Source organism: Ochotona princeps, chromosome 4 (assembly GCF_030435755.1).
Source record: "Ochotona princeps isolate mOchPri1 chromosome 4, mOchPri1.hap1, whole genome shotgun sequence".
In the NCBI taxonomy this organism is placed as follows: domain Eukaryota; kingdom Metazoa; phylum Chordata; class Mammalia; order Lagomorpha; family Ochotonidae; genus Ochotona; species Ochotona princeps.
In genome coordinates, this window is record NC_080835.1 from 53,457,619 (window position 1) to 53,472,908 (window position 15,290).

At 45.7% G+C, this 15,290-nt stretch overlaps 1 protein-coding gene across 1 annotated transcript; it reads right to left on the reverse strand.

The window, feature by feature from the left end:
* Nucleotides 1–9,973: 9,973 nt before the first annotated feature.
* LOC101529707 (cytochrome c oxidase assembly factor 4 homolog, mitochondrial) lies at nt 9,974–15,274 on the reverse strand. The gene is made up of 2 exons (XM_004590043.3): nt 15,162–15,274; nt 9,974–10,747 (listed from the first exon to the last, which is right to left on the reverse strand). The coding sequence occupies exon 2, from the start codon at nt 10,735–10,737 to the stop codon at nt 10,474–10,476; it is 264 nt and encodes an 87-aa protein (XP_004590100.1). The 5' UTR covers nt 10,738–10,747; nt 15,162–15,274; the 3' UTR covers nt 9,974–10,473.
* Between the last annotated feature and the right edge of the window lie 16 nt (nt 15,275–15,290).

Below are 15,290 nucleotides of genomic sequence, written 5' to 3' on the forward strand. Positions count from 1 at the left end.
GTTCTCATTGAACCCTGTTTTCTGATTGCCCCTAAAGGTTAGAAATGGAGCTGGAGATAATCAAATAATATATAGAAATATGTACAGGTTAGGAAGTATTCAGTAAATGGCATACTTCCTTCCCCCACTAAACTGCTTCAGTATACTCTAAAAATATTTTAAAATGAAGGTATAATTTCAGTGTGACAAAATACACTGCTCTTAAAGTATATATTTGATCACTTTGAAGCTTATGAGTTTTGCAAATGCACCTATCCACAAAACCTGTGCTTCTCTCAAAAGAGCACTCCCTTTACCCCAGAATCTAGTTCTGTCACGTTCAGAAGCAACCACAGGTCTCCATACTATTGCCATAGATTATTTTTGCCTGTCTGGTACAGCATATAAATGAAATATCATTCAGTATGTACTCTGTTTTTCTGGTCTGCCTTCATTCCTTTGGTATCCATTTGGTTGCATGTATCCATAACTTGAAATGTCCTAGTTAGAGTTAAACAATGCCTAGGGAGGGGCAGGCAGAGAGGACAGGGAAGGTTGGTACACTGGGACCAGATAGCTAGGTCTTGTCCCCTTTCAGATAATCTGTTTTACTCTGTATTTGATAGAATAATTCACCATCCCCAGGGAGTGGCTTTTGCCATTGGCAGAGCCAGGAATGATTCCAGGTCATCCAATTCCTGGTTTAGCACATGGGACTGAGATTTTTAGTAGTGGATTTTTATGTGGGTCAGTGGCTTTCAGGGGGGTCAGAATGGGCATTTTTCCCAGTTTACATCAGCAACTTCATGTTTTGCCTGACACAGAGAAGAAGGTGACAGCTGGGCATCCAAGCCATTCAAACACTTGAATGAGATCTTGAGATCTCTGCTTCCCTGTCGTTAGCACATCAAGTATTCCAAACGAAAGAAAGCTCTCTGAACATGTACCAGACATGTTTGCAACTAGGCTGGCTGGAGGCACTGCAGACAGAGGTGGTCAGTTTGGCTAGGGTTTGTCCTTTTTTTTTTTTAAAGCAAGAGTTAGAGTGAAAGAGAGAGCCTCCATTTGTTGGTTCACTTCCAAGATGGCTGCAATGGCCAGGGTTCAGTAAAACTGAAGCCAGGAGCCAGGAACTTCATACAAGTCTCTCACGTGGGTGCAGGGACCCAAGCATTTGGGCCATTTTCTACTGCTTTCCCTGGGAGATGTATTTAAAGTGGAGCACCTGGGACTCAAATCAGTACCCATACAAGCATTACAGGTGGCAGCTCTATCCTCTAAGCCATACACTGACCCCTTATTCTTGTTTTTATTTACAAAACACTTATTAGACAAACTTCTATCAGTGAGTTCACTCTCCAAATCCCTGCAACAGCTGTGGTAGCCAGGAACTCAATCTAAGTATCCCAGGTAGGCAACAGGGAACTAAGAACTTGAGCCATCACTGCTGTCTCCCAGGGTGCACATTAGCAAGCAGCTAAACTTGGGAGCGGAGACAGGACTAGAACACAGGCATTCTGCTAATGGGAAGCAGGTGTTCCAAGCAGCATTGCAATCATTACACCAAACGCCCACCCCTTGTGCTTCTTTAATTCCGTATGTTGATCTTTATGATTGAAGAAAAAAAAGGTTTATTTAAAAAATGCAGAATGACAGAGAGTTGGGGAGACACACACAGAGGAGATACATCTTATTCCCTGTTCCCCCCCCCCACACACACACACATCAGGCAGGGCTGGGACAGGCTGAAGCTACAAGCCAGGAACTCCATCTGGGTTCCCCATGTGGGTGGTAGGGTTCCAAATTCTTGGGCTGCCTAACGTCTGCACTAGCAGGAAGCTGGACTAGAAGCAGATAAAGTAGGACTTGAGTTGGGACCCTGATAATGGGTGCCAACTCCCAAGAGCAGCTGCTGTGCCACCATGCCCTGCTCTAGTCTCTGCCATGTTTTGTCCTTAAGTGTCCACTCCACCTCCTCCAAATAACTCTCATTCTGAGACACTGCTGCTTAGGCCCAGAAAGCAGCTTGTCATTTAGACAGAATGCCTGGGCTCTGAAACCCCTTCAGAGATAGCTGCTGAGTAAGGAGGAATCTCTCACTTCCTCTGCCTGCCTCAGGTCCTTGTCGGAGCAAAGAGTGCCCAAGCATTCTCCAGAGGATGAGCATAAGGTTTCAATGTGGACCACTGCCAGTTCTCTCTGGATTTCTAACGTCAGCAGCCCAAGCACTTTGCCAAGTTACCCAACAGAAGGTGGAAAGAATATCTTCTTCCAAATCATGACTGGATAGGAACTGTACTACTGCAACAATGTGGAGGAATCCAACATGGGGGGAGGGCTTGGGGGAATCCCAGAGCCTATGAAACTGTGTCATAAAACGAAATAAATAAATAAATAAATAAATAAATAATCTCTTCTTCCTCATCCAGCACACCGCCACAGTGCATCTTTGTACCAAGCACGAACCCAAGGACTCTGCCAAGGACTGGCAGGGAGGAGCTAAGCCCTGAGTCCACCCTTGGCCCAGCCAAGAGGCCACCACGTGTCCCTGGCACCAAGTCTCTCTGCAGAGCAATGCAGAGCTGCACAGAGGCAGGTGCAGATTTCTGGGGATATGCACAGGCCACCTGACCACCTTCAACTTGAGCTCCATGGCTATGGTGGCAGAGCTGAGACGGAAGGAAAACAGAGCAATCCAAATCACGGCAGCATCTTGCACTTGCTAATTTCCTGTCAAAGCTGAGGGATGTGTTTACACAATCAGGTAGTCACTCTCTGGGTATTAAACACCATGCCAGGCACAGGATGCTCACAAGAAAGCACTGAGCAAACAACAGCCCAGGTTTAGAACCGGAAATGCTTGGTGTTTGATGCCCAGTTTTACCTTAATGTCCTCTGCAGTGTTGTGGGGGTACTCTTAGATATCTACCTTAGACAGCACTGACACACTCAGATGACGATAACAGCTAATGGTCACTTGATATGTGCCAGTTTCTAAGCTCATCACCAATGTGAACCCATTCTTTGAACAGCCCTGTGACGAGGGTCTATCTTAGTTTAGAGGCCTGAAAGGTACTCTTTATGCATTTTCACAGATGAGAAAACAGAGCCTGAGATGTTTAAAGTAGCATGGTTAGCAAGTGGCATGATTGGGATTTCTTTTTTTTTTTTTAATTATTTATTATTTTTATTGGAAAGTTAGATCTTTTTTTTTTTTTTTTTAAAGATTTATTATTATTGGAAAGCCAGATATACAGAGAGGAGGAGAGACAGAGAGGAAGATCTTCCATCCGATGTTTCACTCCCCAAGTGAGCCGCAACGGGCCCGATGTGCGCCGATCCGATGCCGGGAACCAGGAACCTCTTCCAGGTCTCCTACGCGGGTGCAGGGTCCCAAAGGTTTGGGCCGTCCTCAACTGCTTTCCCAGGCTACAAGCAGGGAGCTGGATGGGAAGTGGAGCTACCGGGATTAGAACCGGCGCCCATATGGGATCCCGGTGCGTTCAAGGCGAGGACTTTAGCCGCTAGGCCACGCCGCCGGGCCCCATGATTGGGATTTCAAGGCAGCTTGTCATAAGGCTATGGACTTTCTGAATTAGATGATCAATAAATATTAAGTAATAGCACTTCAATAAATGATCAAGTTTACTTTAGCTGTTTGTCATTTCCTTATTTAAATCTCTTACTAGGCCTATGAATGAGGAATTATCCTCATTTCCTTGATTGGGTAGCAGAAACTTTTTTGGCCCATCAAATACATTCCATTCCCTGATCCAGCCAGGGCTGGCTCTATGTTGGAGCAGGAGTCCTCTGAAATATACTTGCTTGGCCTGGCTGGTCTGTGAGCCATTGCTGGCAATACGGGTGTCCTTTCACCCCTGCCCTCTGCTAGTATTGCTCATCCTCTCCCATGGAGTGTCACTTTGTAAAATACTTACTTATTTTAATTTATTTAATTTTATCTGAAAGGCAGAGTGGAACAGCCGGGAAATAAACCAGTGCCAATATGTGATGCTGGAATCACAGGTGGATTAGATTGCTATGCCACTGTGTCAGCTGCTTTATTTTATTTTTATTTGAAAGGCAGAGTTACAGGAAGAGAAGGAGAAAGATATCTCCCATCTGCTGGTTCACTCCCAATATGATCACAATGGCCATCGCTAGGCTGGTCCAAAGACAGGAGGTTAGTTTCTTCCACATGGGTGTAGGGCCCAAGGATTTCAGCCCTCCGCTGCTGCTTTCCCAGGCCATTACCAGGGAGTTAGATTGGAAATGGAGCCACCAGGACTTGAACCAGCATCCATATGGGATGCTAGTGCCACAGTTGGAAGATTAGTGAGCTATGCCAAAACACTGACCCTGGTTTGCCGCTTTCATTCATTTATTTATTTATTGAAAAGACAGATTTTTAGAAAGAGAAACAGAGATTGATTCACTCCCCAAGCAGCCACTAGTCTGTCAGTTTCATTCATTCATTCATTCATTCATTCATTCATTCAGCTTTCATCTGCTGGTTTACTCCCCACATGGCCGCAATGGCCGGAGTCAAACCAATCCAAAGCCAACAGCCAGGAGCTTCTTCCAAGTCTCCCACATGGGTGCAGGGTCCCAAGGCATTGGGCCATCCTCTATTGCTTTCCCAGGCCACAAGCAGGGAGCTGGATGGGAAGTGGAACAGCAAGGACATGAATAGCACCATATGGGATCCTGGTGGTTGCAAGGCAAACATTTAACTACTGGGCCATCACACTGGGCTGTCACTTTTTTTTTTAAGATTTAAATTTTTTATTGGAAGGTCAGATATACAGAGAGGACGAGAGACAAAGAGGAAGATCTCTGTCCAATGATTCACCCCGCAAGTGGCCACAACAGCTGGAGCTGTGCTGATCTGAAGCCTGGAGCCAGGAGCTCTTCCGGGTCTCCCACACAGGTGCAGGGTCCCAAGGCTTTGGGCCGTCCTCGACTGCTTTCCCAGGCCACAAGCAGGGAGCTGGATGGGAAGCGGGGCTACTGGGATTAGAACTGGGACCCATATGGGATCCTGGTGAGTGCAAGGTGAGGACTTAAGCCGCTAGGCTACTGTGCTGGACCCCCAGTCTGTCATTTTTAATTGCACAAATTAATACAGATGGTGTCTGATCTACAATGGTTTAATATACAGTGTTTCTACTTAGAGATGGTATGATAGCGTTTAGAAGAAACCCTACTTTGATTTGTTTTAATAGTTCACTTATTTGAAAGGTGGGACAGATCTCCCTATCTGCTTGCAACAGGTAAATGCTTGTAATATCTAGGGTTGCACCACTCCAGTGCCAGGAACCAGTATCTCAATCTGGCTCTCTCATGTGGCTGGCAGGAACCTGAGTACCTGAGCCACCACCTGCTGCCTCTCAGGGTGATCATCAGCAGGAAGCTGGCATAGGAAGTGAAGCTGGGACTAGAACTCAAAGCTCTCCAATATGGGACATGGGCAGTCCAAGCAGCCCTAAACGCAAACTCCTATTACCTCCACCCTAATGTTTGATTTTTGCTGTTTTCTAGGCAGATATCACTCTCCACATGCTGGACAGCAGCAATAAGCTGCCATTCTGCCAACCATGTGTTCTCAAAAGAACTGATCCTCCACAGGGTGCCACGTTGCTAAGCTACAACATTTGGTTAGCTATTTCAAATCCATCCTGGACTTGTGATACTTCCAACTTAGAAATGGTGTGTGAGGATGTAAACCAATCATAAATCAAAGAGCATCCATACACTGTAATATTCCTACTGTATAAGATTTGAATAAGCAATTATATATTTACATGCTGGTACAAAAAATGCTACTAGGAACATAACAGTATAGACATTTTGTAAAAATATACCTGAGACAATATCTAAGTAAGGAATTACTAGGGGCTAACATTGTGGCATAGCCTGTGAAGTCACCACTTGTGACACTGGCATCCCAAATGGATGCCGGTTGAAGTCTTGACTGCTCCACTTCCAATCTAGCTCCTTGCCAAAGGGATTGGCAAAGCAGGGGAAGATGGCCCACATATTTAGGTCCCTGAACCCATGTGGGAGACCTGGGTGAAGTTCATGGTTCCTGGCTTCAGTATGGCCTAGCCCTCGCCACTGCAGCCATTTGGGGAATGAACCAGCGAACACAAGATCTCTCTGTCTCCCCATCTCTGTGTGACTCCTTCAAAAGATCTTTTAAAAAATTAAAGGAATTATTGTTTTAATACTTAAGACATTTACAGAAATAGGCATTGCACTCAGTGGGATAAGCCTATCATTTGGGACAACCACCACATACCATAATCAAGTGGCAGTTCAACTCCCAGCTACCCTGTTTCTGATGCAGCTTCCTACCCATGCTGCCCTGGGAATCAATGCACGGTGCAAGTACTTGGATTCCTGCCACATATGTTAGAAACTCAAATGAAGTTCTAGGCTCCTAATCGTGGCCTGGCCTAATTCTGACTCTTGCAGGCACATGGAAAGTAAACCAGCAAAAGTTTTGGGGACAGTGCTGTTGAGCCACAGCCTGCAATGCTAGCATACCATGTGGGCACCGGCTGGATTCCAGGCTGATTCAGTTTGGATTCAGCTCCCTGCTAACGCACCTGGGAAAGAGGAGGATGGCCCAGGTGCTTGGGCCTCTGTATCCACATAAGAGATCCAGAGGCACCCATCTCCTGACTTCGGGTTGGCCATTATGGGCATTTGGGGAGTGAACTACAATCTCTTTCTCTGTCTCTCCATCTCGCTCTTTCAAATAATTCCTACAAAACAAGTTTAAAAAAGACAATATATGTAGATCCCACCAAATTGTTTCCAAAGTTTTACTAACTACAATCACTTCATTAAAATGTATATGCCTGCTTTTCCCTTCCACCAAGTTATTTTGTCTTCAATTTGTATCAGTAGAATCAGCTAGTCCTTGTTTTTATTTATAATCTTTCTTTAAATATTTATTTATTTTATTAGAAAGGCAGATTTTCAGAGAGAAGGAGAGACAGAACTATCTTCCATCTGCTGGTTTACTCCCCAAGTATCCACAACAGCTAGAGCTGAGCCGATCCAAAGCCAGAAGTCAGGAGTTTGTTCCAAGTCTCCCATGTGGGCGCAGGTCCCAAGGCCTTGGGCCATCCTCAGTTGCTTTCCCAAGCTACAAACATGGAGCTGGAAGGAAAGTGGAGCAGCTGGGATACAAACTAGCACCCATATGGGACCTTGGCACTTATAAGGCAAGGACTTTAGTCTCTAGGCTACTGCGCCGGGACAGAGTTCTTGGTTTTTAAAAGTCACATTCCTTTAGTCATCTGTTAAATGGAACATTATTGCATTTTTCCAGTTTGGGGTGTATGTTACTTTCCTACTGAATTATGTGCTTCTTAAGGGGCCGGTGCTGTGTCAGACTAGGCTAAGCCTCCAACTGCAGTACTGGCATCTCATATATGTGCTGGTTCAAGTTCAAGCTCCTTCACTTTTTTTTTTAAGATTTATTTATTTTTATTGGGAAGTCAGACTTTATAAAGAAGGAGAGACAGGACATGAACCAGGCTGCTCCACTTCTAATCTAGCTCCCTGCTTATGGCCTGGGAAAGCTGTGGAGGTTGGTTCCAGGCACCAGATTCCTGACTTCAACCAGCCCAGCTTCAGCAGTTGTGGCCATTTGGTGAGTGAACCATGTTGGAAACTCTCTGTCCTTCCTTCTCTATGCAATTCTGCCTTTCAATTAAACAGAATATACTAAAAAAATTTTTTTTGAAAACCTTAAAAAAAGTTGAGTACTTTTGTTGCAGATCCTTTTTGTTATATCTTACATGTATGTGATGCCTACTTCATTTTTCAAGGTTTAACTCAAATATTCCTCTTTTCTTTGAGCCTCTTGCTGACAGCTCCTGGGCACACAGCTTGCTCACACTCAGGACCTCACAGTACTGAGAACCCCTGGGCTCACATTCACCTTTATATCATCTTCTTCATCTAAAATAGGATGTCACCACAACTTTTTTTTTTTTAATTTTTGAGAAGCAGACAGAAGGCTCTTGTCAGCTGGTTCATTTCCTAGATGGCTGTAAAGGCCAGGGAGCCAATCACTGAATCCAAATTCTCCCATGTGGTTGATAAGAATCCAGACTTGAGTCATTGTCATTGATTTTTTTCCCCAAGGTCTGTGGTAACCAGAAGCTGGAATTAAGAGCAGGAGCCTGGCACTTAGCTCCGACACTCTGGTATGGGAGGACTAGGAAAAATGCCCACTTCTAAACTTCTCCTATCTTCTGTTTTCTCTTCCCAAATGCCAGCACAGCACAAACATTCAAACTAGATTTTAAGGCCTCCTATACTTTGGATGTGGACTCAAGATTTTTGTGTTTTGTGGTATGGCAGTTGTTGCAGTGATGCTGGCATTCCATATGTATGCCGGTTTGTGTCCTGGATGCTCCACTTTGGCCTGGAAAAGCAGTAACAGATGGCGCAAATGATTGGCCCCAGCTACCCATGTGGAAGACACGGCAAAAGTGCCTGGCTACATCCCCAGGTGCTGTGGACATTTGGGGAGTGAACCAGCAGAAAGATCTCAATGTAACTCAGATGTTCAAATAAGCACATCTTCAAAAAGCCTCTCACTGATAAGGAACATGTGAACCCTTTCACTTCGGTTTCTATGGCAACCAACCTCCTGAAAAGTGCTTAGGAATGGAAAGGGTAGTTTCACTGAAGGAAAATGAGAAATGATGACAACGGTCATGAACATAACCTCTTTAAAACAGGCAGTATCATTCAGTTCTGGAAAACTATGCTCAGGAGGGAAAGAGAGCTGCATGCCAACAGCTTCTGTTTTCATAGGTGAACGTTGTATGCATTTGACAAACTTCTAACCCAATTTTCTGCAAACTTTTTTTAATTTGAAAGAGAAACACACAGATATGAGTCTTCCATCCATCGGTCCACTTCCCAATTGCCTGAAACAGATGGGGCTAAGTCAGGCTGAAGCCAGAAGTCTGGAACTCCTTTGGGTCTCCTGTGTGGATGCAGGCACCTAATGACCTGGGTGTCAGCCCCTGCCTCACAGGGCACGCATCAGCAGCAAGCCAGAATTGGAAGTGGAGCTGGGACTCCAATATGGAATGCAGTGCTCCCACTGAGAGTCTTAACCACTGTGCAAAACGCCTGCCCTCAAAATCTTTTTTTTAAAAGATTTATTTTGGGGGTCCTGTATGGTAGCTTAGTGGCTAAAGTCCTTGCCTTGCTCTCTATATCTGACTTTACAATAAAAAGAAATACATCTTTAAAAATAAATAAAAGATGTATTTATTTTTATTGGAAAGGCAGATTTCCAGAGAGGAGAAACAGGAAAATGTTCTATCAGCTGGTTTACTCCCCAAGTGGCCATAATGGCTGGAGCTGAGTTGATCTGAAGCCAGGAGCTAGGAGCCTCCTCCAGGTCTCGCACACGGGTACAGGGTCCCAAGGCTTTGGGCTGTTCTCAACTGCTTTCCCAGGCCACAAGCAGGGAGCTGGAAGGGAAGTGGAGCTGCCAGGACACGAACTGGATGTGTGTTCTCTAGAACACTGCAAGCTCCAGCAGGACAAACGCTGAGCCTGATTTATCTTGGTATCCCCAGTTCTAAGCAGGGCAGACAGCAGGCGCTGAAGCATGGTTTGAAGTGAAGTGAATGAGATAAAGTATGTATGAATGCTTATTAACATAGCACTCGATGAGCTCAACAGATTCTGCTAATCCACTCTGAATTAAGAATATGGGATTCCGGCACATGCAAGGAAAGGACTTTAGTCACAAGGCACTACGCTGGGCCCTCCAATAAAGTTAAATATATTTTTATGTTTGTTAGGTGGGGAGCAGGTTGCAGTATTCTGGCGTGGAACAGGTATTCAATAGCTGTTGAATAAAAACTCAGTACTGGCTTTCTTTTTGCCATCAATGTGGGTGAAACATCCAGAACAAGGGAAGAAAACAAACTTTTATCATTGACAGGAATTAGCTGGCACAACGCTCTTTTATTTTCATTACTCCAAATTAGACTCTAAATTACCTGAGGTCAAAGGTCACATTATACAGCACATGTGTCTTCAACACAATGGCTCAGAAATGTGTGCTGTCACTGAGTTTGTCACTCAGTAAAGGAAGATCTGATAAGGTTACCAACTAATTCTTAGATTGTGAATTTTTAAAATTAAAATGACCCTGTAATCTTGTTAGAACTTGGCATACTGACCCAAGATGTAGGGTGTGGAAGTACACCTTACCCTACTCCTTGTTATACAAGAAAAACGCTGGTAGAACAAGAAGGGCAAGGATATGAGGATCTGACCACTGAAATATGACAGCTCTTTGTGGCAGACATGCCCAACTCCATGGTCTCATGCTGTCAAACCCAGTCCCAAAAACCATCCCCAAGTTTCACAGTTCCTGGTCCACACTTCCACCATTCGGGACTTCTTCCTCTGGTGACCTCTGGGGACAGGCAGCTTACGGTCTCAATGGTCAGCACTGGCCTGCTTTTTCTTCTTCTGCAGCTCCTCCTGCCGTCTTGCCTGCTGTTCAATCATGCAATCCCGGAAGGCCTGCACCTGGGCCTGGCACTGCCGCCAATCCTGGTGCTGGGCCATGCACTCCTGCACTGCAAAGTGGGAGGCAGCACAGCCAGAGCCGGAGATCATCAGGTCCAGGAGGTCCTCTTCATCATCTTTCTTCTTCACCTGGCGGGCCCAGATGTGGCCTTGAGGCACTGAGGATGACATTTCGGGGAGTCTACAGAATATCCACAAACACGAAGAGTTATGATTACATGTAAGGTTGCTGCAGTGTAACTGTTGTTGCTAGTGGATGTGTGTTCTCTCTAGCACACTGCAAGCTCCAGCAGGACAAATACTGAGCCTGATTTATCTTGGTATCCCCAGTTCTAAGCAGGGCAGACAGCAGGCGTTGAGACACGGTTTGAAGTGAAGTGAATGAGATAAAGTGTGTATGAATGCTTATTAACATAGTACTCGATGAGCTCAATAGATTCTGTTAATCCTCTCTGAATTAAGCAAAAGGTCATCTTTTTGGAGAAGCCATGTTTGATGTACCTCAAAAGTTTTTGGGGCCTAGTGCAATAGCCTCGTGGGTAAATCCTTGCCTTGCATCTGCCCAGATCCCATATGGTCAGCTCTCTGCTTGTGGCCTGGGAAAGTGGTCGAGAATGGACCAAAGCCTTGGGACCCTGCACCCACGTGGGAGACCTGGAAGTTGCTCCTGGCTCCTAGCTTCGCATGAGCTCAGCTCCAGCCATTGTGGCCACTTGGGGAGTGAACCAGCAGACAGATCTTTTTCTATCTCCTTCTATTTGTATATCTGCCTTTCCAGTAAAAAAAATCTTAAAAAAAAAAAAAGAACAAATTTTAGGGGTCTGCCTTTGCACTGCAGTGGGCTAAGCTGTCATTCCTGGTCCAGAAACCCCTGTTAGTGTGCTGGTTTGGGTCCCAGTTATTCTGCTTCTGAGCGAGCTTTTGTTCCAGGGAAGGCAGCATATCACGGCCTGCCGGCTTGCGCCCCCTGCCAGCCACATGGGTGACCTGCATGGAATTCCTGGCTTCTGGCTTCAACCAGGCCCATCCCAGATATTGTAGTCATTTGGGAGCAAATCAGTGAATGATCTCTTCCTCTCCCCATCTCTAACAATATGCCTTTCAAATACATGAATAATTCTTCAAAAGGATTAATTTTCTTCTACTGGCTTGATTCCGTCCTGAGGAGATAAGATTTAATACTTGGGAGAGTACCCACATAGTGGTAGGTTTTGACACATGGGAGGACAAGAAAGACTTCAATGAGGCTGTATGCAGTGTGCGAGGCCAGGGTAAAAGTGAAATGGCTTTGTCAACCACACAGAACTGTGAGATGCCTAGACTGTCTTTCCAAAGATTGCTTGCTTCACAGTACCCAGCAGGAGGAAACATATGAAAGCAGGTTAAGAAATTTGTACAAAAGTAACTTCAGTTTGCATACATTTTACCATGACAGACTATAAAGGAACTAAAAGGAATTTTCTTTAAAGATGTATTCATTTTTTTGAAAGGTAAAAGTTACAAGGAGAGTGGGAAAGAAAGACAGAAATAGGAATCTTCCATTTGCTGGTTCACTCCCCAAATGGCCACAATGGCCACTGCTGCGCCAATCCAAAGCCACGAGTCCAGAGCTGCTTCTGGGTGTTGAGCAAGGATGCAGGGGCCCAAGCACTTGGGCCATTTTACACTGCTTTACCAGGCCATCAGCATGGAGTTAGATGGGAAGTGGAGCAGCTGGGTCCCAAACCAGCACCCATATGGGATGCTGGCACTGTATAGGGGCAGCTTAACCTATGGTGTCACAAGGCCAATCCCCAGAACTCTTTTGTGCCTTTCATGTGTCTCTTTCATTCAACAGATGACCTGGACCAGCACTGTGGTACAGTGCGTTAAGCCACCACCTGCAACACTGGCACCCCATATGATCACAAGTTCTGGCTTTCCCCATGTCCAGCCCCCAGTAATTGAGAGATCCGCATGAAGTTCCTGACTCCTGGCCTCTGCCTGGCCCTTGCAGCCATTTGTGGAAGTCAAACAGTAGATGGTGGCATGGTGCAATGGCTTAACTGGCTAATCTTTCACCTCCAAGTGTGGCAGCCTATTTAGGCAATGAGGTCTTGGCTGCTCCAATTCTAATCCAGCTTCCTGTTTGTGACCTGGAAAGGCAGTGCAGGATGGCACAGGTCCTTGGGACACTGTATCCGCATGGGAGACCTGGAAGAAGCTCCAGGTTCTTGGCTTTGGATCAGCTCAGCTTCAACTGTTGTGGTGAACCAGTGGAGGGGAGTTCTTTCTGTCTCTCCTTCTCTCTGTAAATTTGCCTAATAAAAATATATAAATGTTTAAAATAAATAGTAGATGGGGCCCAGCGGCGTGGCCTAGTGGCTAAAGTCCTCGCCTTGAACACCCTGGGATCCCATATGGGCGCCAGTTCTAATCCCGGCAGCTCCACTTCCCATCCAGCTCCCTGCTTGTAGCCTGGGAAAGCAGTTGAGCATGGCCCAATGCCTTGGGACTCTGCACCCGCTTGGGAGACCCGGAAGAGGCTCCTGGTTCCTGGATTTGCGCAGCACCGGCTGTTTCGCTCACTTGGGGAGTGAATCATCGGACGGAAGATCTTCCTCCCTATTTTCTCCTCTCTGTATATCTTTGTTAGAAAAAATAAATAAATCTTAAAAAAAAAATAAATAGTAGATGGAAGAACTCTCTGCCAATTGAATAAATCTTTAACAAACAACCAATGATAATCAGAGCTGAGGTTGCAGGTATGGCTACGGCTGATAAGACTTTCTGCCGGCATGGAGGTTACCACATAAATAAGCAAACAGGCAGTTTACTATACACTGGATACAGACAGAAAAATGCACAGTACAGTGGAGGTTATTTAATCTAGATTAATAGCAGAAATAGTCAAGGATTTCCTAGAAGCAGTGATTTTTAAACTAAAACTAGAAAGATAAATAGGAATTTGCTAGAAATGGAAAAACTACTTCTGGCCATGAACTATCAGCATTGTAGCACAGCAGATGCTGGCAATGTTGACATCCCACATTAGAGTGCTAGTCCTGACTGCTTTTCATCCAACTTCCTGCTTATTCTAGGAAAGGCAATGCATGATGGCCCAAATACTTGAATCCCTGTCACTCACTCGAGAGACCAAGATGGAGCTCCTGGGTTCAGCCAAGCTCAGGCCCAGCTGTTGTATCTATTTAAAGAGTGAAGTAGCAGATGGAAGATCTCTCTCGTGTTGCTTCAAATAAATAATCTTAAGAGAAAATAAATGGACTACTCACATCACAGATAAAAAATGATTGCAGAAGAATGAGAATGAAGAAAATGGGGGTGAACACTGTGGCACAGCAGGATTAAGCCACTATCCATGACAGTGGCATCCCATGGGAGTGCCAGTTCAAGTCCTGGCTGCTCCATTTTTTGATGCAGCTCCCTGCTAATGAACCTGAGACAGCAGTAGAAGATGGCTCAAGTATTTGGGCTGCTGTCACTCATGTGGGAGATCAGCTTGGAGTTCCAGACTCCTGGCTTCCGACTAGCCCAGCTGTGGATATGGTAGGTTTCTGGGTAGTGAAGCATAAAATGGAAGACCAAAGATCTTTGTCTTCTTGCTCAACATCTGTGTTTTATATATATACATACACAAATTATATATGCACATACATACTATATATACACTACACACACATACTATATACGAATATAGTATGTGTGTGTATATACATTCCCCCCCCCACACATAAAACAAGCCAATACCAGAAACTGGTGGGGCAGGTGTTATAGCCGTAGATGAAGCCTCTGCTTGAAATGCCGGCAGGTCTGGGTCCTGCCATTGTTTGTAACCCAGCTTCCGGCTAACCTGCAACCTGGAAGGCAGCAGAAGCTCAAGTACTTGTGTCCCTGCCTGCTCAGACCTCAGTGGAGCTTTCTGGGATCCTAGCTTCAGCCCGGCCCAGCCCCAGCTGCCGTGGGTATCTGGGGAACGACCCAGTGGATGACATCTCTGTTACATTGCCTTTTAAATAAACAAGCCTGTAACAAAGACACTGGCGGTGCGAGTGACCATAGGTGCTTGGCGGGCTATGTTAAACTTTGTCACTAGCTCACCTATTGCCAAGTCATTATAAGCTCTGGTGAGCACGGTGGTTCGTCCAAAATAATCATTAAATCACCGTTCTTGTCAGTGTATGTGTTGCCTTTTCCTCAATTTGCTATGGGCTCTTCTCATCTTTCAAGGTTTGGCCCAAGTTTTCTTAAAGAGCCACAACGGCGGAAAGTGCCCTGGTACCTAACTCCAAAGATCTGAGAGGTCTTTCCAAGCATTTAAGTCTCAACATCAGAGCTTAAGAGAATAACCAAGGAAAACTGCTTGGGCTCTAAGAAGATTCCAAAAATGCTCTCCCGACCCCATCCTCGCTTCAGTTTCCCTTGGAAAGAAATGAGGACTCCCACTTAGAGACGAGCGCGGAGTTAAACAGCTGGCGGGCGAAGGGGGTAAGTCGGCGTGCCCTGGCCAGGCAAGAGAAAGCTGAGGCTTCACGGCGGCCAAAGATCAGGAGGAGCCGCAGAGCCTCGCGCGCCGGGACGCGATATGTAGAGCTCACCGAACACGTCAGACCGGCACACGCGCCGCGCGTCCTTCCTGCTCCTCGGGCCAGCCCTCCTCGTGAGGCGCGCGCGCACCCGGAAGGGCCAGGGAGGACGCACAGCACACTTTCATTGGTGGCGTCTCC